Source organism: Ambystoma mexicanum, chromosome 12 (genome assembly GCF_040938575.1).
Source record: "Ambystoma mexicanum isolate Mex_15411 chromosome 12, UKY_AmexF1_1, whole genome shotgun sequence".
In the NCBI taxonomy this organism is placed as follows: Eukaryota; Metazoa; Chordata; class Amphibia; order Caudata; family Ambystomatidae; genus Ambystoma; species Ambystoma mexicanum.
The window spans coordinates 369,608,246-369,635,298 of record NC_090936.1 but is presented as its reverse complement, the minus strand read 5'-3'; the positions used below and the strand labels follow the sequence as shown (position 1 = coordinate 369,635,298).

Here is a 27,053-nt window from a genome sequence, read left to right as displayed (position 1 = left end):
TTAAGGGGCTTACATGAACAAAGGATAAAGCTCTCATTGGATGATGACTTCTATATTAGGGTTATTTCACTAACTTCGCTACTAACCTAAAACGGCCCAACGTCGAAAAGTCTGCTTTTTTAGCATGGCGGGGCACGTGAGAACATTTCACTTTTCGTAAGATCAACAATGCCGAGGCTTCATTCTCTTTATTTTGGTGGGCAGTAACGGAATAAAGCTAATGCTGCGGCTACTGAGGGGGTTTCCGGGACACGTTTGAAGTGTGCCGACTTCTATTCAACAGCCAATGGTTGGCCACAGCGCCCGCTCTCCATCCTGCTTTTACAAACACGGCTCGGTGGCGTTTCTCAGATCCTGTTACGTCCTGTGAGTGTGTGCCACAGAACATCTTACAGAGCTGAATCGGCAGTCATGTCTTTCAGGTGAGCGGGAATTTTTATCTTGATTTAATAGAAGAATAGGGGTGTCCATTTCGAACAGAAATTACTTGCAATCCCACATTTTTCAATTGGGGGATGCATTTGCCGAAAGTCCAAGGAAGGATGCCTGTGAAATAGCACAAATGTGACCACAAGAGGCGGGACAGTTTGAGAATGCCCCAGTAGAACATATACCAGGGACAAAACAAACCAAACAGGAAAAAAACATCTATGAGAAAACATGTGACTTACAAAAGTCGAAGTCGCTAGGGGAGCAAGTACTTCAAACTAAAGAGAAGGGATGTATAAAGATACAAAATCTCGTTATTAGTTGTCAATGGAGGGAATGGTGGGGTCATGTAGGGAGGATAGGAAGAGGACGGAGGAGTTGGGTCATTTTCCACAGTGGCCTTAAATAAATGATTCTGTCACAGACACAAAGTATTTTGCTTCTCCATCTTTAATTTCATTGAACAGCCTCAAACAAAAGCCTATGGTAAATAATTATCTTAGTAAATAAAACATCATGTGACTCAGTAGCAAATCACAGTTCAATAATACTTTGCCTTTCTGTCTTTAATGCTAGTGTGGAAAATCTGTATTCTTATGTCCAGACCGGAGGCTCGTATTGTGCTTGTTCCAAGCTTTATTACTAGTAATGAAGCTATTTGGTTGTTCGGTTTAAAGTAGAAGCTCTTGAAAAACGATTCTTCCAACCAGTTGACTGACCTCTTTAGCCCACCGTGAAAGCCTTTCAGGCAATTGTGCCTCAGGCTAAATGTGTTTAAAAACTCCCTGTATCTATTCTTTCCCGCTCTATGATCTACCTGACCCATCCTCCTAGGGTGTCACTGGAGCTGCATTATGCGGTTTGATAAGATCTGTCAATAATTGGGTTTCCTCGATCAGCCTAAAATGTGTTGTTACCGCCTCGTGACTTCTGAGCATCGTCCTAGTCAAAGTTTTGGCTGGTCTGGAAAAGCAAGTTATGATTCCATTGTGATCCCTTTATGATTCCATTGTGATCCCTGTCTTCGTCCACTTTGAAATGTGGAAGGTGGCACAGATTACAAAGTGGACTAAAACGGGGATCACAATGGCTTCATAACCCGTTTTTAACTTTGTATTGTTTTTGGAGAAAACGTAACAGAAAACAAAACATATGTCATTACTTGATTGGACAACATCAGAAGACATAGTGCACAAAAGAAGGGTACCACATCCGTGTCATAAGATAACTGGCTGAAAGCCAAATCAGAACGTAGTATTCGTCATCCCTCCCTCACCCACCTAACCCAGACCTTTCAAAATGTTTGGCAGCAGCCTCATGCATTATAAACACTTCTCTCTAGAGAAAAACAGCGGTCCAACGGCTGAGTCATGGGCGTTCCGCCAAACCCCACCTTGATGTAATAATCCTCTTGGCAAACCCCATTGTTACAGACAAAAATATGTGCTTGCTCTTTGTGAACACTGCTTCTCCCCAAATCCCCAATAGAGCTAACTTTGGGTCCAGAGGCTCCTGAGATCCTATTATTGTTGACGGCTTGCGAACGCATTTCCCTCAGAAAACAATAATTTGCGTACAGTCCCACAGTATGTGGTAGAAGGTACCCTCCTCTCTCACACATCTCAAACAGAACTCATCACTTGCTATGCCCCACTGAGCCAATGCCAGTCCAGAATAGTACTCTGAGTGAAATATTTTGTATTTTATATTGTATCTGGCGGTGTCTGGCCCATATCCCCATCTCCTGTGGAAACATGAGTGCCTCTACCCATTCCTCAGGCTCCACGGGCCCTACATCTCACTCCGATCTATCGTTGACTTGGGTCAGTTCCTTGGTTCCAAACGCAGTTAGCACTTGGTATAGGGTGGATGATACCTTGGTAGGGATACCTTCAGAGAGAAGATTTTCTTCGAGGGCTGAGCGCTTCGGAATCTCGTTCAAGGGAAGAGAACTAGGATCCCATTGCGTGAGCCAGTTGCATATACCTGTACTGTTACCCACCCGGCAGACCATACCTGTCCTGACACATCTCAAACTGGCAGAGCCGACCCTCTGGTATCACATCTGCTAGGACTTGCATCCCTTTTGCTTCCCAACTTCTGAAGTGCCCCATCTTAAGCAATTCAGCTAGGTGTGCATTGTGGCAGATGGGTTGGTCCAGGGTAGGACCCCTCACCCTAAGTTCTGGTGTGCGTCGGCCCATACCGGTCGGGTGTGCCGTATCATCAGCAGAGGACCCTACCCCTTTTCCACCCCCATAGAGTACTTGTATAGGTGGCCTTCTCTAGCGTGATGTGGGGGAGCTTATCATTCACTGTCCGAGCTGAGCAGGCCAGTAGTATTGGAGATTAGAAAGGCCGATTCCACCCTCCCAAACTGACCTCTACAGTGTCTTAAGAGCAACTTGCGGCTGCTTTCCCCCAACCCCCCACAGCAACCCACAAAGGGTACCCTCAATGGCAGTGAAAACCCACCTGGGAACAGGGAGTGAGGCCTTTTGCAACACATAGAGAAATGTAGGGAGAGCTAGCATTTTAAAGAGGGCCGCCTTACCCAGTTAAGTGAACTGGAGAGATTGCCAGTGCGTAGTATTGTGAAGGCATCATGAAGCAAGACACAGACAACAGATTCACTTTTCTTAACAAAGATTGTTTTATTTTATATGTCCGGATGTATTGAGGCCTAACTTGCCCTATGCTAAGGTGGGATTTCCCCACCTAAAGAAACAAAGCATAGTCTGTGTCAGTAAGTTCAACTTTAATCTGTCTATGTCCAAAACCTATACTTGCCCTCACAACTAAAGCTGTACAATGTGTACTGATGTTGGCACCAAAGGAAACGGTGTTCAAAATAAAGTTCTGACATTCTTCCAGCTCTGGCTTTTTTCAGCTTCCCATTCTCCAAGTTCAAATAGTTCCACAAAAAGGCTTGGGGTTCCCTTCCCCAAGTGCAACACAGCTCTAGGATCTCTCGGGGTTCCCTTCCCCAAGTTCAACACAGTTCCAGGATATCTCGGGGTTCCCTTCCCCAAGATCAACACAGTTCAAGTCTCTTGACGTTGAACAATACTTTCAGCTTCACTTTCAAATTCTTGTAACAGTTCAAACAAATGCTTTCCTTTTGCTTCAGCACTTGTACCACACAGCCTTTGTCTTTGGGCTTCTTTTGGCTCTTTCACAGGTGGGGCTACTTGGTCTAGACGCAGTTGTCGGACCACACGGTCCACCTATTACAGGTCACACAACTGATAACCCTTGGCACTTTGTGATGCTCTTAGTTTTCCTTGACCAACACGGGTTTTCCACCTTATTCCAGTGTGAGTAGTGGACACATGCTGTGATTTCTCCTTGGCAGTCTTTCTGACTTTGTCACAACTGGTATATTGACAGTCTTTTGGTTTTGCCACAACTTGTATATTGGCAGTATTTTTGCTTTGCCACAACTTGCATTCACTTTATTCGGTGGTGAATATCTTCTTCCACCACCTCGCTTTCACCTTGCCCATTCAAGTTCAACAACTGGTCTTTCACACATGCTTTGAACTAGTTCATACCTTTTCATTAACAGACTTTCACTTTGTTCATTAAGGCTTCTTAGCATGTTTAACTGCTTTCACAATAGCACATCATTCGCTTTCCACTCGTGCTGTAATTTCACATTGTTTCCATATCTTTTCCTTAATTCGGTATTCAATCTATGCCATTGTATTTCACAAAATACTTGACAACTTTTCATGCTTCAATGGGCTCTCATTCGGGTTCCAAACGCCATTCTCATACGTTTCTATTAGTTTGTTACCATTTAATGTCCAATTCCCGCCCCTGGAGCGCCCCGGTACGAGTGTTCCCTGTCTCACACTCACTGGGGCTGGTGTGCTCCGTTGGTTGTCTTCTTTCTGTTCTCGGTCTTCTTCTTCCCTCATGGGTAAGCGTCAGGAAACCTTGCAGCGTCCCACGGCTTTTAGGAGTTTTTAGTGTTTCTCCAGCTGGGAACACGCAGCTCGGATAATTGCCGGGGCTCTGGTCCTGTCGCAGCGCCTTTTCCACTCACTGGCAACACACAGCTTCCTCTCTGCTGGTCCTGCTCTAGCCTGCTCCTAACCTTGCTGCTACTACTACCTTCTTTCCAGGCAGGTTCCTCCTGCTGTGTTGCTTGGCCCTCCTTTTAAGTACCTGTAGCCTTTCAACAGGTTGCAGGTGTGAGCAGTTTGCATGTCCAATTATTATACCAGTTAACTGGACATGCCTGACCCTCCATAGGCATCTTCCTCATCTCAGTACCACAGTGGTGAAACTGACCAGAAGTTTGCGTTACTCCTAGCTGCTTCTTCCTCGTCCCAGACTTAAAGGCACATGATTGTGGGGTATTGTGTGTGTGGAAGGGATAAAGACTGATTGATATGGGGTATTCCTCCTAGTTGTTTACTTTCTGCTTTGGTATATGCTTGAGGTGTCTTGGAATCAATATAAATGTTTTGAAGGGGTTTTACCTGGCCCGTATAGAGAGAGGTCCTTTGAGTTGTTCTCTTTCTAGACCTTTTGTAGTAAAGGTGTTTCCAGTGGTCATTCTGAAAGGTGGGAAAGGGGGTCTGTTGACAGCACCCTATAAAAGCTTCCGGGATGGAAGGTTCATCATGAAAAGGGAATGGGCAATACAGTGTCTTACCTAAGGAGATCCCCCCCCCCTCGCACCACCCTCCAGGATCAGGATCCAAAAGCAATGACCTTTCCCTGGACACCTGAGCAGAGAAAGTTTGGGAGAAGGAAGTAAGGATGTCCTCAGGTTTCTCCCAGTATCTAGTGCGAATATATCCACCACAGGGGAGAGATTAAGCCGGAGGAAGTTGAAGGGGCACTGAATGCCCAAATATTTGAAACTCGAGACTGCAACAGAATAAGGGGACTTTCAGGATTGCGCCTTCCCCTCCCTGTATTGGAAAAAGAATGGATTTCTGCCAATTTATTCTTGGCCTGCAAAAACCTTTATATTTTGTAAGTATGCGAGTCGCAACAGGGCATGAGGCTGAGGGGTTGCTCATATAAATGTAATGGCCGTCTGCATAAAGCGAGACCCGTTCTCCCTCCTGGGCCCCCGCCTCCCCCACCAGGGCCATATAAATCCTGCACAGTCCGGATTTGTTCTAATTCGGATCGCAGGTGGCTCTATGGCCAACGTGAATAGCAAATGGGAAAGGGGGCACCCATGTCTTGTCCCCCGCCCCAGGAGGAAGGTCCTAGGGGAGACAACATTAACTCTGACCAATGCTTCAGGGGAGTTGGACAGTAGGCGGACCCAGGACGAGAAGTTCACCCCAAACCCCATCCGGCCCATGAGTTCCCAAAGTGAATCCCAACAAACCAAGTCAAATGCCTTTTCAAAGTCTACCGCTAGAAGAGTTTGTGGGTCTGGTATCTTGGCAACTTGACTTAGGCAAAATGCACTGTACAGAGATTCATGCATGTGAATCTGGACGGCATGAACCCGCATTGCTCTGGGTGAACCAGGGTGCCAATTATCGCTAGTATACGGTTGACCAGGACTCGCACAAGTATCTTGGCTTCCCCGTTGATTAGTGATATTGGCCTATAAGGGGCACAGTGTTCGGGTGGCTCGCCAGGTTTCTAGAGAACCGCTATGCAGGCCGTCCTGAGGTCTGGAGGGAGGTGGCTGTCTTTCCTGCATTGTACATAGAGGCAGTGTAGTGGTTCAGTAACCAGCTCCCCCAGTTATTTGCAACGGGAAGCCATTGTGCCCCTGAGTTTTACCCGTCTTCAGCTGCGCAAGTGCTTCAGCAATCTCTTCTTCAGAGATGTCTGTCACACTCAAGCCCCGGTCTTACCTGTTTGTCCCTTGTTGCTTTCTTCTTTGTAGGTTTCTCTGCTCTCCGGGATGTCCGGGACTTGAACAGGTAAGACTGGTGGTCCTCTGTATCCAGCGTGGAACGTAAGTAGACTCAGAGGAAGAGTTCAAGATTCCAGGAAGTAGGAGCAGACAACGTTCAGGAGTAAGCGCGGAACCAGGAAGGGAGGCACTATTCACAAGTATTGCAATTGAGTTGCGAGCACGGAGCCTGGAAGGGGAGCCAGGAAGGAATGAGCGGACGGCCTGGGAGAGGAGCAAACCGCACAATGATCCAGGAATGGAGAAGAGAGCGAATGGATGTATCGGAACAACGATACGAGGAAAAGAACGGTGAGCACATTAGCTGCAAACTCGAAAGGGAGCGTTGAGACGCAGAGCGCCGCAGGGGCGTGCCCTTTTTCTAGGAATCCATTGCTCCGGCGTAAACGCTAAAGCGCAGCATGACTGATGCGCCGGCCATGTTGAGTGGAACACGGCCCCAGTGGTACGGTGCATCATGGACAAGAAGGGGCGCAAATGGCGGTTCATGACAATGTCCGCCTCCAGGCTTGACACCTGCTGTGCCGCAAGACGGGGGAAATGCCACCAAGTCGAGAACGCCCAGCCTGTCCGTCAGGGCAGCTCCTGCATAGGGACTGTGCCTCATAAAAATCGACAAATACCCCTGCAATGTCTGTGTCATTAGTCAATTACCCCCCCTGAGTATCTCATATGGGCCTTACATACCCCCCTGTCACGTCTCTCCAACCATGCTAGCGTTTTGCCCACTTTGTCACCAGATTCATATATCTGACTCTGCGTGGCCCAGTGTGCTGCTCTAACTATGTCTAAGGCCACATTACGTAATGTCTCCTGCACTGTAGACAAAGCCTCTTGTGAGGCCGATGACCCTGATGCGAGAAATTGTTCCTCAGCCCGCCCAGCTGCAGCCTCAGCCTCTTCCACTGCCTGAGTGTGTTGTTACACCTAGCCACCACCATTGAGAGAACCTCCCCTCTGAGCACTGCTTTATAGCCCTTCCACAGGGTAACGGGACTGTCGACGGTTGTGTCATTCATGGTGAAATATTCTGACATTTTGTTGGACAATTCCTCCACGAAATCAGAATCCCCTAAATAGTAGGTGTTCAGGCTGCACCTTGCTGTAGGCTTGGCACGCTACCTTTTGAGCTCAATGACCAGCTGGTAGTGATTCTAGATCCTTCTAGGCAAGAACCTCGCAGATAGTAGCCTGTGGACAAATTTGGACGGGACAAAGAAATAGTCTATCCGTGACATAGATGCATGGGCCCCAGAGAAGAATGAGTACCCATGTTCTGACGCATGCAACCTTCTCCACGTGTCCGTCCAGCCAAGTGCCATAGCGAAAGAACACCATTTAGTGAGAAGGTTGGGATTCCTGGTTCCATTATGGGTTCTGTCGAGACCCATGTCCGTAACCTTGTTAAAATCCCACCTAGAATCCATATATCCGCCTGGTTGCGAAGTATTGGCGCTTGGAGATCGGTAAGGAGGCCAAGCACCTGCGGGTGAGGTGCGCATACTACCACTAGGTCCCCGGTGACTCCCCACAGTACACCCTTCACCAGGACAAATCTCCCCCCGGAATAAGATCCCACCTCAGTGAGTTGGAATAGGACGCTCTTTTGTAAGAGTATTTGCATACTCTGGGAGCCTCTCAAGAAGCAAGCCTGAAAGGCAGTTTTATAGGTGGTACTGGTGCTAGGTGTGTTTCTGTAAGAAGTGCAATGTCGGGCATGTGCCTATTAAGAAATTGTAGCACCAGCCTACGTTTGACGGTAGAGCAAAGCCCATTTATGTTCCAAGTCATCAGCGAAACCAGCCCCTCACGTGCCATCACCTCAGAGAAACTGTGTGAAATATCAAGCCACGCAGAAAGCTTCCTCCTCCCTGCAGCTCCCCACACCCAGCCTCTGAGTCCCCCTGTGCCCACATACAGATCCCTCGAGCAAGACATGCAAACAATTGCCAACCATAGAAACTTCCCATTTACCCCAACCCCATACTTCCTCCCCAACATGAAGCACCTGTCGCCCTAATCGTCGTTAAATGGACACAATGAAATACAACCACCCCTGTGCGGGGTGCCTGCTGAAACAGCCTTTACAAGCCTCAGTCCCATGCCGAGCGCCCCCTATAAACGATGATAAAACTGTGGTAAAACAACTAGATTTGGGCCAGGACCATCCCAGCATTTTGTTCAGCCATGGCCCCCGGCAGCCGACTCAGCGTAGTTCAGCCATTGCCCCCGGCAGCCGACTCAGCGTAGTAGCTTGCGGGTTGATCCGTGGTTTGTGATTCGAACAAGAGTGGAGACATCCCCGTTGCTGCCCTGGCCTGGGTTTCACCCCTGGCTGTCAAGGTCCAGGTACCGACAAGATCAGAGCTTCCAGCCAGGTGCATGCTTCTTTAGGGTTATTGAAGAGGTGAACTGTCCACTTGTGATACACCTTCAACTGTTCAGGAAAGAGCAGCGCGTATTTGACCCCCATCAATATCAGTTTCTTCTTTACCAAGTCAAAGGACTGGCAGACCTTCTGAACTTCCTTCCGCCATCTGCAGCAGAGCCTCCCGATCCCTATAGTTCAAGAGTCATGCAATGATGGTGCGGGTGGGTGCTTACGGGACAGGGCGACCCGTTGGGATCCTGTCCTCTCTCTCGATTGAGAAGGAGTTTGAAAGCTTCTTTGGGGCAAACGGGTCCGCCAACAATGACTGCAAGAACAGCTCAATGCTGTGCCCTTGCTCTTTTTCAGGCACCCTGTTGTGTCATGACCTCCCCTCGCCGGCCGTCCTCCGCTCATTGTTAAATGTGAGCGATTTTTTCGGAGACGGGCACATTTATCTCTCCAGGCGTCCTAGAGCATCCGCAGAGTCTGAGATGTGCTGCTTTGTGTGAGGGGTCGGTAATGTGAGGCTGACAACTGTTTGATGATTTATCTACATTTGCCATTTTATCCTTAAAAGAAATGTCAAATTGCCTCAAAATTCCTACTGTGTTGAAGATTTCCATGCCTAATCAAAGCAAAGGGGAAACGCTCTAGCACAGGATAACTGGCCCTCACAATAAGCAACAAATACACAAAGAAAATTTATGGCAATACAACATAACAGGAACAACATTCACAGTTTCCGAATAACCTTCTAATGTCCTGGGTGATTTCCCTTCCCCAGGATTCAAGGTCGATTCTGTTAGTGTTCAATCAAAGAAAGAAATGTCGATTCTAAGATGGCCGCCGGCACTGACTAGACGTGCCGACGGCGCTCTCCGGACCCGGTTGCAGAGTGGTGCCCACCGCCCCTTCAACAGGTGTCTATAGCGAATTGGAAGGACCCCTGGCGAGTGGGGTGAAAGCGGAGAGTGTACTGGGGAGAGCTGACGGCCTATACGGCACCCCACATCAGGCGCCGGTGTGAAGGTGGCTGGAGCTGCGTGTGAGACCGTCGGACGGGGACGGACCTTCTAGGGAGGTGGCGCGGGCCAGCACTGTTAGGAGTCGGGAGGTGCATCGAGGCAAGTCCAGCGAGCGGGCTCCGTGTCGTGGGCCCCGTAGAGCTTGGGAGGCGATCAGCAGTGGAGCGATTGCGTGGCCCGCCCCCCCCCCCTCGAAGAACGTTCGGAGGAGTCGAGAGGCCGCAAGGCAGCAGAGCGGCTCCGGATCGGACTGGTTCACGCAGACAGGAGTGGCGGCCCGGGGATGAAGGGAAGCAGTGCAGCTCCGAGAGGAAAAGACGGCTCCGGAGGAGGTCAGATGTTTTGCCCTGCATCGCCACATTAAGTGAGTGGACGCGGTGAGAGGTGGGCAGGTTGGGAGGAGGCATCTATCTGCCAGAGACTGCAGGGGACCCGGCTCGTAGGAGGGGGGGAAACCCAAGCATTGCCCCCTGGTGGGTCCCCCACCCCCTAGCACCAGAAGTGGCGGGGGAAGGAGTGCAGTCTGCCCGCAGTTGTTTTGGATCGTACTCGGCTGTGCAGAGGGGGTCCTTGTGGGGTCTGGGGAATAGGCCCAGGCGGCGTCCTTGACTCCCTGCTGAAACAGACGAGCCATAAACAAAGGACAGACAGGGGAGCGATTTCTCCCCAGAAAGAGCAGAGTGGATTTTCGGAAGGTGTCTGGGGAGTACCACCAAGGGGAAAAGTGAGACCAGCGGTGCTGAGTGTAGTTCTGTGCAGCCCCGATTGTAGGGGTGGAGGAGGGGGAGCAGCCCAGCATCCCTGGTGTCCTCGAGGACCCGCAGTGTCTCTCTTGGATCTTTTAAGGCATTAACGCCCGGTCCCAGTGAGTGAGCTGGGGGGGGCCTGTGAGCTCTAGTTCACCAGTGATTCATTTTTGGGACCGGCGTTACCGTGAGGACTACGGGGACTGAAGCAACATGACGTCCAAACCTAAAGGCAAAGGAGGGAGGGGGGCTCCAGCCGCAAGTGACTTGGTTGGAACGCTCCCTGCAATTTGGCCTGTGAATACTCAGAGGGAGGGCCCCGGTGCAACCCGGGAGAAGTAGAGCGAAGATGCTGATCAGGGGATGGGGGAGGAGCAATCTGTGATGACTAGACAGGTCTTTCTGGGGGAGCTCCAAGCCTTGCAGCTGAACTTGGACAAGACTTTTCAAGATCAATTTCAATTAATGAGAACAGACCTGAACGAAGCCCTAGGAGAGATAAGACAGGAAATCCGCCTATTTGGGGAAAGGACGGATACCCTGGAAAAGGGCCCCCAAGAGGTAGAGGAGGAAACCACTGCTAACAGTGAAGCCATAGAGAGGTTAGATGTGGCTACGAGGAATCCTGAGGTCCAAATGGAGGACTTAGAGAATAGATCCCGTAGGATGAGCATTAGAGTGAAATCCTTACCAGAGTCGGTACCAGATAAGGACCTAAAGAAGGTTCTCCAAGGCATCTTTGCAGGCATCATGGGCAAAGGGAACCCTGAGAAGATTGAACTGGACCGGGTGCATAGGACTGGTCGGTTAGTCAAAGGCCAGAGGGCGAGACCCAGAGGTGGCGGCGTTTGCTGGATACGCCCAGAAGGAAGCGGTCTTTCGGGCAGCCAGATTGAGTGAGCCCATTATGTTTGAAGGTCAGCAGATCGCATTGTTTCAGGACTTGGCGGCTAGTACTCTCATTAAAAGGAGACAAATGGGTCCGCTGGTAAAAGTATTGAACGAGAAGGGCATACGGTATAAGTGGACATTCCCATTTGGCCTGCTTTTTGAGTGGGAAGGAGCCCAGAAACGGGTTACAACTCTACAGGAAGGGGCCGACATAGTTCACATTGAACTGGAGGAGACCCCCCCCCCCGCCCCCCCCGAGCTCGGGAGTGCGGGGTGTGGTGGGGCGCAACAGGCTGAAATCTTGGAGCTGTTCCACAGTGGGAGAGAAGATAAGGAAAGGTGGCAAAGAAGGCATGAGGAAGGAAAAAGAAATCCTAGTGCAGAGAGGTGTAATTCACCCGATGGCTCCTAATTTATGACGCAACACATGGGGTGGTGGGCCTCTAGAAGGAGATCTGAACACAAGGGTCGGAGGAGGAGCAACCATTTTGGGTATGGAAAGGGCGGGGATGCCCGAGTTAGGTGTGGTGAGCAAGCGGGAAGGGAATGATCTTCCAGGGAGAGGTGGGAGGGGGGTAATGGGGAGGGGAGGGGTGGAGGCGAGGCATTCAAGGAGGAGGAAGGCGAGAAGACAGTTGCTCAGGAAAAGATCTACGTCTCAAATTAACTCCTTAAGTGGGTAACGCATAATGTGAGGGGGCTGAACTCCCCTTTAAGGAGGAAGAAGTTGGAACATTTCGCGAGAAAGGAGAGACCCGATATTATGGGACTCCAAGAAATGCACTTGCTATCCAAACACCAGCGACGGTTGAAGCTGAGAGGCTTTGATCAGATATTGCATGCTTTAGGACACAGTAAAACGAAGGGGGTAGCACTAGCTATTAGAAACACGGTTCATTTCAGAGTGGAGGCAGTCACGAGAGATAAAGAGGGAAGATTGTTAGTGGTTAGGGGGAAGTGTCAGGATGCCCCTTACACGATTGCAGTGGTATATTGCCCCAACTCTGGTCAGGAAAACTTTCTGCTGTCGGTATTGAAGGTGTTATAAGAGCAGTCCTGGGGGAAAATTATCTTAATGGGGGATTTGAATATCGCATGGGATAGGGAACGGGACAGAAACGGTAAAGGTCTGGGAGGTGGTGGGGCGGTGGTATCGGCTGAACTGAGGGAGAAGTTTAGGAGCCTGGGGTTGAGGGATGTCTGGAGGGAGGTTAAGGGAGAGGCGCAGGGGTATACCTTCTTATCGGGGTTTCATGGATCTCAATCTAGAATAGATTACATATGGGTCTCGGTAGGTCTAGTGGGTGGGATCCGGGAGGTGCAGGTGGGACCGATTGGAATAGCCGACCATAAGGTAGTATCAGTGGTTATGGATCTGGGTAGGAGGGAGAGGGGGGTATGGGGCTGGAAATTCCCAAGTGCGCTTTTGAGAGACCCGGTAGTTCGGGAAGGTATTGAAGAGAAGATTAAGACCTTTTTCGCAATCAATAAAGAGGAGGATACGGGAGAGGGGATAAGGTGGGACGCCTTTAAGGCTACAATCAGAGGGGACCTAATTGCTGCGGCCGCTTTTCGAGTGAAGCAGTTAAGGGCTTTGGAAGTTCAATTGGAGGCAGAGGTTGAAGCGGCTAGGCAGGCAGCTGGTGCAACCCCATCCTGGACAGCCATGCGGGCGTACAGGAAAGCGCTGGGCCAGTTAGAATTGTTACGTACCGAGAAGGCGGAAGGGGCACTCCTAGCTGTAAGACAAAAGTACTATGCAAAGGCGAATAAAGCGGGTACGCTTTTGGCATGGCTATTTAGGGGAGCAAGGGCGAAAAATGCCATAACGGCCTTGAAGCTGAGCACGGGGGAGAGGGTAACAGAGAGGGAAGAATTGAAAGAGGCAATAGCGGGGTTCTACGACTCCCTTTATACATCCCAAAACCCCCTTAGCAAGGCGCAAGATACGTTTTTGCAATCCATCCAACTATGGGAAATTGATAGGGAGACGAGGGAAGTCTTAAACCGGGAAATCACGGAGGAGAAAGTAAGGGGAGTGGTCAGAGCCCTCCCAGTGAATAAAGCCCCAGGCCCTGACGGTTATACCGCAGCCTTTTATTCATTACACAGTTGGCCCCCCAATTGACCTCCCTATTCAACGCGTCCCGACGGACAGGTAAAATTTCCCCGTCCATGGAGGAAGCAAAGGTGACCCTTGTCCTCAAGCCGCATAAGGACCCGGAAGAGAGAGCAGCTTACCGCCACATTGCTTTGATCAATATTGATGCCAAGATATTTACTAAAATCCTGGCTAACAGGCTGGACGCCATCATTCATTCTCTGATACATCCCGACCAAGCGGGCTTTGTCCAGGGCCGGAAAACAGCGGATAACATCAGGCGGGTGGCCCATTTAGTGGAAAAAGTCCAGAGAACACCCACCCCAGCGATCTTAGTAGCGCTCGATGCAGAGAAGGCTTTTGACCGCGTGGAGTGGTCTTTTCTGTTTCGAATAATGAAAAAGATGGGCATTAGGGGGGAATTTCTCACAATGGTCCAGGCTAATTATCAAGCTCCATCAATTAGGATAATAGTAAATGGGACGGCTACTAGGAGGGTCAACCTACAAAGGGGGACTAAGAAGGGCTGCCCTCTATCCCCCATTCTTTATGCACTGTATTTGGAACCCTTACTGCAGGCCATCAGGGACAGGCCGGATATACGGGGCATCCCGTTTGGGGGGGAACAACAGAAGGTTGCAGCTTTTGCTGACGACATGTTGCTGATGTTGACGGTGCTTAAAGTGTCGATGCAGGCTAGTTTATCCCTGTCGGAACGAATTGGGGAGGCCTCGGGATTTAGGATTAACGCCAACAAGTCTGAAATCCTCAATTTAACGCTTAGGGGACTAGAACTTGAGGAATTGAAGGGGGGCACTCATTTATTGTGGAGTCCGGGCGGGATTAAATATTTGGGGGTAAAGATCACGGCAACAGTCGCGGGGTGGTACCCAGCAAATATTCCCCCGCTCCTTAAAACAATCTGAAAGGATTATCAAAGATGGCGAGGCCTTAGAGTATCCTGGCTAGGGCGGATCGCAGTGGTGAAGATGGTTACGCCCCCGCGACTGTTGTATTTATTTCAGGCTATCCCGCAGCTTGTCCCCTCAAGCTTCTTTATGGAATTGGGGTCTCTGCCTAAAGATTTTGTGTAGGAAGGGAAAAGACCAAGGGTGTGGGGTGGTTTGCTGATGGCATCGAGAAGGGAGGGAGGCCTAGCCTTGCCGAATTTTCAGCGGTATTATGAGGCAACTCAGCTACGAATTATCAGAGAATGGTTGAAGGGGGAAGAGAGTCAGCGAGAGAAGCTGTTGGTGAGAATGGACAGAGCGGTGGCCCACTGTAGCCTTTCGGAAGTCCTTTGGCTCCCTAAAGAGCATAGATCGGGGCACCTCTATGAAAGCACTATAACTATACTAATGGTGGACATCTGGGATAGCATGGTAAGGGCCAAGGGAATTACTTCTTTCCCGTCTCCATTTACGCCACTCTTTGGCAATGGCGACTTTTCCCCACGCCTGGAGAGGGGGGCTTTTGAGAGTTGGCAGGAGGGAGGGTGTAGTAAGCTATGTGACATGTTTCAAGAAGGAGAACTGTTGTCGTTTGAGGACTGTAAAAGGGTATTTGCAATACAGGAGAAGGAAAGACTGCGGTATGGCCAAATAAGACATTGGGTACTTCACCCGGGGGTCAGAAAGCGGCAACTAGAGAACCGACACACTTTGAAACAATTTTACTGACCAATGATGGCACAAAAGGCCTTATCTCCAATATTCATAAGATCCTGAATAGCTCGCAATCTGTTCCTCAATGGGCTTACATGCAGAAATGGGAAAAGGCCCTAGGGAGGGAAATCGGTAGGGAGGAGTGGGTAAGACTATGGGGGAAAATACCCAAATTAGCCAGAGCATCGCAGCTCCAAGAAGCATGGTATAAGCTCTTATTCGGCTGGCACTACACCCCGGCCAGGCTTCACAAGATGTTCCCCACGAGATCGGACAGCTGCTGAAGGGGTTGTGGTTTGGTGGGTACGGCAGAACATGTTTGGTGGCAATGCCCCAAGATTGCACCGTTCTGGGTGGAGGTACAAAGGGCGCAGGAAAGGGTTTTCGGCCGGGGAGATACACGGACTCCAATGCAGATCCTCCTGGGCGTCCGTGTGGCTTCTGACGAGGGGAGGATCAGAGGCAGGGAGAAAGCAAAAGCAATTTTGACTCTGGCGGCCCTTTTGTTGATAGCCCAAAGGTGGAGGAGTCCTGAGATCCCCAGGGAACAGGATTGGCTGCGGAAAATTTGGGATATTGTGGCCTTGGAGTGGGCAATTTATGCCATGGACAATAAAGTGCAAAGCTTTGCTGCCGACTGGAGAGAGATTATGACTTTTCTTAAAGATGATTACAGGGTGATATGGTGTCCGCAGCCCCTGAGACTTCTCTAGCTACAATAGGGTGAGGGAACTGTCAGGAAGAGAGAAGATGGGGGGGGGTTTGAATGCTCGTCGTCCGGGTGGAGGGGGTGGGGGGAATGTTTTCTTTCTTTTTGTTGTTGTCTTGTCAAGAATTGAAAAGTTCAATAAAAAAGAGTTTTCAAAAAGAAAGAAACGTCTCAAATCAGTTCTTGATATTTCAAATTCAATGTAAAAGTTTGTTAACCAAAGTTCCAATGATAGCAAATCTCTTCTTCTTGGTGAAATATCCACTTTGCACCTACAGCAAATGGCACCAATGGTAATCCCAGCCACAATGCTGTGTCACCTCTTCTAGAAGACTTGCCACAGTTCAAAAGAAATGCAACATCCACAACTGCCAGGGATACATAGTGCTTGAGTTAGTATTTTCTTAGTTACATTTTTAGAATTCTCAATGGTATATTTGTCAGGATGTCTTCTCGTTGCTGCTGCTTCCACTTCAACAACTTCACCCCTGCTTGATTCACTATGAGAATCGGGGTTGGAAATTCAGATTGGATAAGCAGGGGTTAAAAGTGGCTGCTGGATATCCCTCAATAAACAGTGACCAGGAGCTTCCACTGGGGAACGAGGAGCCAGTACATAGCTTTCCCCAAACCTAACTTCCACATAAGACGCAAATATATACTTTTGTCTATTATTTATTAACCTTAAAGCTTTAAAAGTTGTATAGAAGTGTTCTAATGCTTATTCACAGATTGTCCGACCACACAGAGTTAAATTCACATAGTAGTTTGTTCAGCATCAGTTGCTCTGTGGAGGCAAATGTAGCTCCTGGTAATTGCTGGTGTCAAGCTAACCAGGCTCTACTAGGCTACAAGATTCTAAGTGATCCGACCGCGGCTGAATTTGCCGCGGCCGGAACGTTCGCATGAGAAAGGTGTGAACTACCAAAAGTTTGCACCTTTCTCATGCGAACACACTTACATACTACGGGGGCTGCTGGGGTTTCCCCCGCAGCCCCCGCTCACTATACTGTTAAGTATAGTACTGTAAAGTATAGTGAGCGGGGTGTTGCGGGAGACACCCCTACAGCCCCCGTTTTTTTTTTCTTTTTAAATAAAATAATTTTTAATGCGGGTGTGCTGGGGGGGTGTCCCCCGCAACACCCCGCTCACTATGCCACACAGTATAGTGAGCGGGGTGTTGCGGGGGACACCCCTGCAGCCCTGCAGTCTTTTTTTTTGTTGTTCTTCTTTTTTAAATTTTTTTATTTACCTGCAATGTTACCACCAAAGGTTCGAACTTTTGGTGTTCGAACCTTTGGTGGTAGCATTTTTCGGTCGTTTTGTACGGTCGGACCTTTTCTTTTTCAGTCCGATCGTACGAAACCGGCTACAAGCAGGAGCTACATAGCTCTCAGCTCCCCTCAATTTCGAACACTAGAGAACAGTCACCTTTGTCTCACAGTACTCCTCTTTGTTTGGCCTACTATAATGTTGCATCCACCGACAACGATATACCACCACAGCTGCAGTTCTTTGGACTACTACCACAGCTACAGTGATTTGTATATTTAGATAGGCTTCGACAAGATGTACTTCAACAACTTTAAGTATCAAGAAGCAACTCGGACTGCTAAATCTCAGCATTTTGCTGAGTGGAATATATCAGCCTCCCGCTCAGCACGAGACCTCTTTAAAAGAACAAAAGAGCTCTGATTTGTACATCTATTGATCCTCTGCGATCACAGGCACAGTGTGATCTTATCATCTCTCTTTTTGATGAAAGATCCAGACAATTCGTAAATCTATTGCTGGGTATGGGTCCAATGACCCAAAAGACGAGTTCCGGGGGAGCCTCAAAATTAAATGAAATAAATGCCCCAGGGATGGATCAGTTTGAGCCCATTACGGATGGTATGGTTAGGGGGGCCGTTCAGAAATTGAAGTCGGCCTCTCCGGACAACTATATTCCTCTCTGGGTGCTTCAGTCCTTGCCGACGGAGGACATCCCACTTTTTACTGCAGCATTGCAGACTTCATTTTCTTTGGGATTTGTCCCAGAGGCCTTGGAACATGCACTTTTCCCGTACCCTACTGAAAGAACCTCAGCTTGATCCAGCTTTGGCTTCTAACTTCTGGGCAATCTCACTCTTACCATATGTTATGAAACTTATGGAGACTATAGTTATCCTCCCAACTGTCATGCTTTTTAGAATCCAGGGCCCTTTTACACCCTGTTCAATCCGGCTTCCGCCCTATGAGGTGTACAGAGTCAGTGATGATTTTGGTTCTGGATGACCGGGCGTGCCTTCAAGACCGTGGGGAGGTTTGAGACCTATTTTTGCTTGACCTCTCTGCGGCCTTTCACACTATATTATCATGGTATTGTGTTGAAGGGCCTGGAGAGGGCAGGAATATCTGGGTCTCCTCTTTCCTGGTTTACATCTATTCTTTCAGAATGCATGCAGACAAAATACTATTTCCTTTTCAATCTTCTCCAAGGTTCTTGGTGTGTGGGGTCCCTCAGGGGTCACTTTTGTTCCTGCTGCTTTTTGATCTGTACTTGCGTCCTCTGGCAGATTTAATTCAGGAGCACATGGTACAGTTTATACCTATGCCGATGACACGCAGCTACTTTTTCGGCTAGACTCTCCAGAAAGTCATCCCACGTCTCAATTGAGGAACTGCCTTACAGCAGTGAGGTAGTGGATGGCCAAGAACTGGCTGAAGCTTAACTGAGCAAAGAGCGAGATCATGGTGATCGGTGATGCCGATGACACGCAGCTACTTTTTCGGCTAGACTCTCCAGAAAGTCATCCCACGTCTCAATTGAGGAACTGCCTTACAGCAGTGAGGTAGTGGATGGCCAAGGACTGACTGAAGCTTAACTGAGCAAAAAGCGAGATCATGGTGATCGGTGCTGCTGAGTCACAGGCAGCTTGGACCACAGATTTGTGGCCATATTCTGTCGGCACGTGCCCAGTTCCTGTTAACTTTGTTAAAAATCCTGGTGTCAAAGTCCAGTCTTCCGGCTCCCAGGGGCTACAAATTGCATCAGTATGGAATTCTGGTTTTATGAAGTTGAAGATTTTGAGGAAGACGCTGCCATTCCTACCTCTTGCATCCTGAGCAAAGGTGGTTGCTGCTTCGATTCTTGGGTCCATCGATTATTGTATCTATTCTGGCCAACCAGTTTTCTTGCTCCAAAGACTGAAGCTTGTTCAGAATGCCACAGCCCGGCTGGCTCTTGGAGCTGATCGAATGACTCATTCCCAGGCTCTCTTTCGGCAATTGCACTGGCTTCCTGTGTGCAATCGTGTTCAATTTAAGACTCTATGTACCACTCATCGGGCCTTCTATCAGCTTGGTGCTGAGTATTTGCAGACTGAACTTATTCCTTACACTCCTCCAAGGATGCTCCGTTCAGATTTGCAGAAACTTTTGATGGTCCCCTGTTTTCAAGAGCACGGCGGGAGGCCGAGCTTTCACTACTCTGGCGCCAGGTATGTGGAATTCGCTACAAGACTACCTTGAAAGCATTAAAGACCATTTAGCCTTTTGGAAAGCCTTGAAGACATACCTTTTTTAGTTTTTGGTCTCGATTCTTTTTGTAGGTCTCCAGAGGGGATCCCCTCACATGCTCCTATATTCCTATGGTCTAGGGATGTAACGGTATAACGGTATACCGTTAAACATACCGTGAACAACTTAATTGAACAATAATAACCGTCACGTTGTTTATACCGGTATACTGTTTATACCGTTAAGTGTGCTTTTCAATCTGATTTGGAAAGGCTGCAGTAAGCAAGTGCTGCGCAGTCTTGGTCGTGCACTGTAGGATGTGCCGTCTGCCGAGGGGGCCTTGTTTGGCAGACAAGAGCATAGGGAAAGTGAGGCCGCATTAGTAAATGCAGCTTTGCTGCTGTGTAACGCTCACCTGATTCCCGCAGAGGCGCCGGTCTTGACTGGGTGAATGCCGTATCTTCAAAGGTGATGTGTAACACACGGTTGGCTCTTTGGGCTGGACCTCTGTGCACTGTATGTCTGACTCGAAGAGTAAGATGTCTGCAGATAGAAAATATGGGATTAATGAACTGGGGTTATTGGGTGCCTCTCTCCTCTTCCTTTTCTCTTCTCCTGTAGAACCCCAAAGGTTAACGCCCTCACCTTAGGTAAGTGAACGCCGAGCTCTCCATCTGCCTCGGGGCAGGGTGCCGTAACCAGTTTCTTCACTGGATAAGGGTGCAGGCCTCTTGACCTCAGAGGACTGCTATCCGTCGTTAACTGCACGAACGGTAAGTTCTGGGCACTTCAAATGTCTTTAAAAGTCTTTTGTAATGATATCTCTTGTTTTGCAGGGTTCCAGCGATGGCGGATGGCGGGCTGATGAGAGTTGAGGATCGAACCCGCGTGAGGAATAGAAGCGCCTGGAAGCACGTAAGTAAGCGCTTGTTGCCTGCTTCACGATGCGCACTAACTGTCCCTTTGGTACAAGTTCGGAGCTTTAGAGAAGCTGAAGGGTGCTGGAATACCCACTGGATTCGGCGTGGGAAGGAGTAATGGCACGTGAGTAATAAAGTTGCCCAATGTCTTTAAACGCACCTTCTTTTGTCTTTCAGATGCGGGATGCAGCGCCGAAGGCCTCCGGAGCGTGCGAAGAGCTGGTAAGGTTTTGTCTTTCAGATGCCGGAATGCAGCGCGAGGCGTTGGTGACAGTCGATGGACCAGGTAAGAGATGCGCTGCCACTGAAGACCGTAGTGCTAACCTGTTCTTTCTTTGTCCTTACAGGTGCTGCTGAAGACTGGATTCCAGGATGGTAAGCCTTTGTTCCCTTAGGCCCAGGATCAGAAGCAGAAGACACGATGAGCGTTCTGCTGCCGAGAATGCAGAATAACGCAAAGCAATATTCATCCATCGGGTGTGGTTTAAATAGCCTCCTGTAGTGCTTAGGTGTCTCCTTCCACAGCCTCGCCTAGGTAAGAAAAGAGTTCCTGCTTTCCAGAAGAGTTCCAGTGTTCTGAACCTAGGGAGTGGCTCCTGCCCCACCCAACAGGAAAAGTAGTCCCAAACAGAAGAGGATCAGGGGCTCAACTGGCAGGTAAGTAAGCAGCATGGTCTGCTGCAGGTAAATCCACCCAAGCATTATGAGCCCGGCGCTTCCAGCGCTGGGACTGGGCATCTTTATGAGCCTGATGCCACTGGCGCCAGGACAGGGTCCAAAAGGTCCCAATTGGGACTGGCTGGCACTCGGAACCGGGGTTATGGGTCTGCTTCCAAGGGAGTTGGGCAAGTCCTGATCTTTTGGAAGCAGAGATCATGACAGCACCCCCCCTCAAGGCCCCTCCCAAACCGGGCTTCTCCGGGGGTTTGGGCTTGTTAGGAAATGTTCGATGAAATCTTTTGATTAGACGAGGCGCGTGGACATATTCTGCAGGTTCCCAGGATCTTTCTTGGGGGCCGTAGCCTTTCCAGTCAATCAGGTAAAATAGTTTAGATTTGGAGATCTTGGAATCCAGGATGCTTTTGACTTCAAACTCGAGTTCTCCATCAACTAGAATAGGTTTTGGAGATTTAGTTAGTCGGGTTTGAGGTTGCACGGGTTTTAATAGAGAGACGTGGAAGACCGGATGTATCTTCATGTGAGGGGGCAAGTCCAACTTGACCGCTACTGGATTTACTATGGTAGTGATGGAATAGGGACCAAGGTATCTTGGGTTGAATGTGCGTGGTCCTTTTAGAGGTAGATATTTGGTGGATAACCAGACTTGATCTCCTACTTGATATTGGGGGGCTTCCTTCCGATGTTGGTCTGCTCCTTTCTTGTATTGTTCTTTAGCCCTTTGAAGGTGAGAAACGGCTTCCTTAAAGGCTTGGGTGATTGTAGAATGCAGGTGGTCTACTGCTGGTGTTCCGAGATCTTGGAGTGGATCCAACTCCGAGGTTCGAGGGTGACTACCGTATAAAAGAAAAAACGGGGTCTTCCCAGTTCCCGAATGGACAGAGTTATTGTAGGCATATTCGGCTATCCAAAGGATATCTTTCCAAGTTTTTTCAGTTTGTTGCAGCATGCAGCGCAAATACTGTTCCAGAGTTTGATTGGTCCTCTCGGTTTGTCCGTCGGTTTGAGGGTGGTGGCTGGTCGAAAGTCTCACATCAATTTGAGCCGACCGACAGCAACTTCGCCAAAAATGAGAAATAAATTGACTACCTCGATCCGAAATTAGAACTGAAGGAAAACCGTGCAGTCGGACGATGTTTTCGAGAAATTCTCGGGCCAGAGTTGCTGCTGTTGGTAAGCCTTTGAGTGGAATGAAATGCGCCATCTTGGAGAATAGGTCCACGATTACTAGGATCGTATTGTATCCGGAGCATGGAGGTAGATCAGTGATGAAGTCCATAGTAAGCGTATGCCAAGTCCGAGGTGGGATGTCAATAGGGCGTAAGAGGCCGGCTGGTTTTTCCTTTTGACTCTTGTTTTGGGCGCATACTCCACAGGACATTATAAAGTTTCTGATATCTTTTTTCCAAGACGGCCACCAGAAGTAGCGCTTGGTCTTTTCCGAGGTTTTGGCCATACCGGGATGTCCTTCCATTAAAGAATCGTGATAACAAGAGATTACCCTTTTCTGTAAATCTGTGCTGGGCAGGTATAAACGTTCTTAGAAATATAATAGGTTGTCCTTCACTGTAAAGTCCTTTCCCTGCAGATGCCAATTCTTTATGTCTGCTGGAGTTACCAGTAGCCTGGCTTTATCCTTAACTTCCTCTATGGATTGTGTGGCGATTACACCCAGAATTCTTTGTTCGGGAATGATAAGTACAGGTTTAGGATTGATCAAATGTTCTTCCACTCCCATCCGAGAAAGGGCATCAGCTTTACCGTTTTTTGTACCAGGTCGATAGGTAATTATGAAGTCAAACTCGGCAAAGAATAGTGCCCAACGGAGTTGCCTAGAGGATTGAGCTTTTGCGGTTTTCAAATATTGCAGGTTTCGGTGATCTGTAATCACAGTAACAGTGTGTCGGGCCCCCAGAAGATAATGCCGCCAAGCCTTAAAGGCGGACTTGATAGCCAGAAGTTCCTTATCAGTAATAGTGTAATTGATTTCAGGAGGCGAGAATTTGCGGGACCAAAATGCCACGGGATGCAACTGATTGGTTACTGGGTCCTTTTGTGATAGAACTGCCCCCATGGCAAGGCTCGAAGCATCAGTTTCAACGATGTAGGGGAGTTCTGGGCGAGGATGTTTTAAGATCGGTGCAGAGATAAATCTAGTCTTCAAATTCTGGAAGGCTTGTTCCGCCTCGGTAGACCATCAAAACGTTTGTTTTTCTTTAACAAGGCGGTGATGGGCTGGACTATTCGAGAGAATTCGGGGAAAAACCTGCGGTAAAAGTTAGCGAAGCCTAACATGCTTTGAACACCTTTTACGGAGGATGGCGATGGCCATTTGAGAATTGCATCGACCTTCTTTGAATCCATACGCACTCCGCTAGGTGATAATATGAATCCCAAGAATTCAACTTCAGTCACGTTGAAAACACATTTTTCCAACTTAGCGAAAAGTTTGTGTTGACGCAATCTCTCGGACTATTTTCACGTGTTTCCGATGTTCAGTTTCCGATGAAGAATAAACGAGGATGTCGTCAATGTAAACAACAACACACACATCTATGAGCTCTCTGAGGACATCGTTCATAAAATATTGAAAGGCGGCCGGGGCATTGCAAAGTCCGAAGGGCATGACCTGATATTCAAATAGCCCACACTTGGTGCGGAAGGCCGTCTTCCATTCATCGCCCTCTTTTACTCGTACCAAGTGGTAGGCTCCTCTAAGATCCAGCTTTGTATATATGCATGCTTTTCTGACTTGGTCCAGGAGTTCAGGGATCAAAGGTAACGGATATCTATTCTTTTTTTTAAAACTTTGGTTTTATTGGTGGTTTTTCGAAGAAAAATACAAACGGCAACGCTGGGAGCGTCGTAATCATCATAATTTAACATTGTCATTAAACCCCCAGATTCCCTCTCCCCCCTTTCCCCCACCCCAACTCCTCCCCTCCCCCCAGATCAGAGTCACTTCAAAAGTCGAACTGTTGGAGCTGTCGTCGTCGCTCGTTGTGCGTTGCCACAGAGGTTTGCTATACTCTCGTGTCCAAATTGGCTGAGTGAGATCCGGCGTCTCCCGGGTCCTGGGCTACTCCTACATCCCTGAGTAATGCATTCCGAACCCACCCCCGCCATTCTGCCAGAGTGTACTCATATTGTCAGTGGGGGTCCCAGCCCCATGCCCCATAGACCCCATACCAGTTAGCCTGAAAGGAGCCCAATTCGTTATTTACCATGGCCGTCAATTTGTCCATTAAGAACATGTTTTTTAGTTTCTTAAGCCAATCTTCCTTGGACGGGGTCTCTGGGCTCTTCCACCTTTGTGCCAGGGCCACTCTGCCCGCTCGCAACATCGTCTCCCACATTCTTGGGTACCTATACAGTTCAGTGTCTTCCGGGGGGAGGCCCAGCAACATTGTTAGGGGGTTGAGTGGGATTAGTTCCTCGGTGACCTCGGCCATCCACCCCCGTACCTTCTCCCAGAACTCCTGCACCTTGGGACATGACCACCACATATGCCCCCTCGATCCCACTTGGCCACAACCCCTTGGGCATCTGGGGGACACTCCCGAAAACATCTTGGACAGTTTCAACGGGTCCCTATGCCAGCCCTGTAGAATCTTAAAATTGTGCTCCATGTCCGATGTAAATAGGTTCCCATGAAATGCTATCTTAAAGACTTTGGACCACGCCTCCTCCGTGAGTGGTTCTCCTGCCAGGTCGTCCCAAAACCCCCGAAACCCTCTTCTCCCCTCCAAGTTAACAGTGTTCAGTATTCGGTACATTTTGGAGACCGCCCCCTTCCTTGATGTGGCCGTGTCCAGAAACTTTTCGAAGGGGGTCAGCTGTCTCCGTAGGTTCTGGCCCCATTTTTGGTCACAAAGGATGCCCTTCAGGCGCAGATATTCAAAGATTGAAAGTGACTCCCGCCCCAGTGCATCTCGCAGGGCCTCGTATTCGAGGAACTCGCCCTCTTTGAACAGTTGTCCCGCCCATTCCAGACCCCCATCCGACCATGACTGGGCATTCCTGAATCCCCTGCTACCTAATTTGAGCGGGTGGCCCCAAAGTGAAGACATTGGCGAGGGCCATGTCGTGAGGTATGAGGTTGTGGGTCCCTCTTTCCAGATTGTCCAAAGTATTCCCAGGGTTGGGTGGGCTTTCAGTTTGCTCGGGATGAGTCTACGCGGCAGCCACAGGAGGTCGCGCACTTTCAGAGGGTGGGCGTCCATGTCCTCCAGGTATGACCAGTAGGTGCCCATCCCCTCCCTCATGTGCTCCAGCAAGACCCGCAGCTGGGCGGCCCGGTAGTAAAGGAGAAAGTCCGGTAGTCCGAACCCGCCCTCCTCTCTGGGTAGTGTTAGGGTGGCCTTTCCTATTCTCGGGGCCCTCCCTTGCCATACAAACTCGCGTATTGCTTTTTGTAGATCACGGAGCAACTGGGCGGGGACCTCCGTTGGGAGCGCGGTGAATAAATATAGTAATCTCGGTAGTACGTTCATCTTTATCGCTGTCATGCGCCCATACCAGGACAGAATCATACCATCCCATCTCCTCAGGTCAGACGTAACCCCCGCCAGGATAGGCCCATAGTTCTCCGGGGCCAATCTCGAGAGATCTCTAGTCAGGGTTACCCCCAAGTACCTGATGGACTCCCTCCCCACCGCAATCCCCGCACACCTGTCCCGGGGGTCCAACCACGGATCCTGGGCCCTCATGGGTAGGAGCTTTGACTTAGCTGCATTTATTTTTAGTCCCGAGAACTGCCCGAAGGCTGTCATCAGACGCAGGAGGGGGGGGGGAGTGAGGAGCTGGGCTCCACCAAGTATGCTAGGATGTCGTCAGCGAACAGGGAGAGCTTGAACTCTACTTCTCCCCTTTTGATCCCTTTGATGTCGGGGTGGGCCCGGACTGCTATGGCCAGAGGTTCCATCGTCAGGACGTAGATTAACGGAGAGAGTGGGCACCCCTGTCGTGTTCCCCTCGTGAGGGGGAATGAGTCGGAGAGTTCCCCGTTCACCTGCACTCTCGCTGTTGGGGCTCTATAGAGGGCGGAGACCCAGGTCCTAACGTGAGGCCCAAAGCCCATTCGACGGAGGAGGAGTTGCATGTACCTCCACTCGACTCTGTCGAATGCCTTCTCGGAGTCCAAGGAAAGCAAACTCGCCTCCAGGTCTGATTCCTGGGCATAGTGGATTAGGTCTATGGTCTTCCTGATATTATCCGAGCCCTGCCTGCCCATCACGAACCCCACTTGATCTCCGTGTACTAACTTGGGCATTATCCCCTCCAACCGTTTACCCATCACCTTAGCTAGGATCTTGACATCTGTATTTAGGAGGGAGATGTAGGAGGAGCAGTCAGTGGGGTCTTTTCCTTCCTTGGGCAATACCACTATGATGGCTCTCATCATCGTTTCCGGCAGGGTGCCCCCCTCCAGTACTGCATTGAATACCCTCGCCAGGTGTGTGGCCAAGATGGACCGGAACCTCTTATAGAAGTATACTGAGAACCCATCTTCCCCCGGGGACGTTCCCGCCTTCATCCCACCGATTGCATTCTCCACTTCCTCCTCTGTGACCCCTCCCTCTAGACCCTCTGCCATCTCGCCTGTCAGGGATGGGATCTGGATGGAGTCCAGGAACTCCTCAATCTGAGTGTCTTCCCCGGCATATTCTGACGAATATAGTTGTTCATAGTAGCGTCGAAAAGCCGCTCCTATGACTGGGGTGCTATGGTCTAAGGAGCCCCGTTCGTTCCTGATCGCCCTCACCATTCTGCTCCTCTGGACCTCTCTAAGTTTCCAGGCCAGGATTTTATCGGCTCTGTCCCCCTTCTCATAATATTTTTGTTTCACTAGCTGGAGGTTGCGCTCAGTTTTGTGCAACAAGAGATCTTTCAATTGTAGTTTGTAATTTTCTAGGGCTGTGATTTGATCCATAGCTAAGGGTGCCTCCGGGGGGCCTCCCGGCTGGTGCTGTGCAATCTTTTCCCTAAGGGATTTTTCTTGGGCCTCCCTCTCCCTTTTTTTCTGTGCCCCCATTCTTATGAGAACCCCACGTAAGGTCGCCTTGAAGGCGTCCCACAGCACATGCGCACCCACCTCGCCATTGTCGTTCAGCTTG

The 27,053-nt window shown here is 49.5% G+C and overlaps 1 protein-coding gene across 1 annotated transcript in view; it reads left to right on the top strand.

The window, feature by feature from the left end:
- Window positions 1-230: 230 nt before the first annotated feature.
- LOC138513547 (poly(U)-specific endoribonuclease-like) overlaps window positions 231-27,053 on the top strand; it is a 524,415-nt gene continuing 497,592 nt past the window's right edge. Inside the window, exon 1 of the mRNA XM_069628493.1 lies at window positions 231-422. Within this exon, the coding sequence (XP_069484594.1) occupies window positions 412-422 (11 nt within the window). The 5' untranslated portion in view covers window positions 231-411. The remainder of the gene's footprint in view (window positions 423-27,053) is intronic.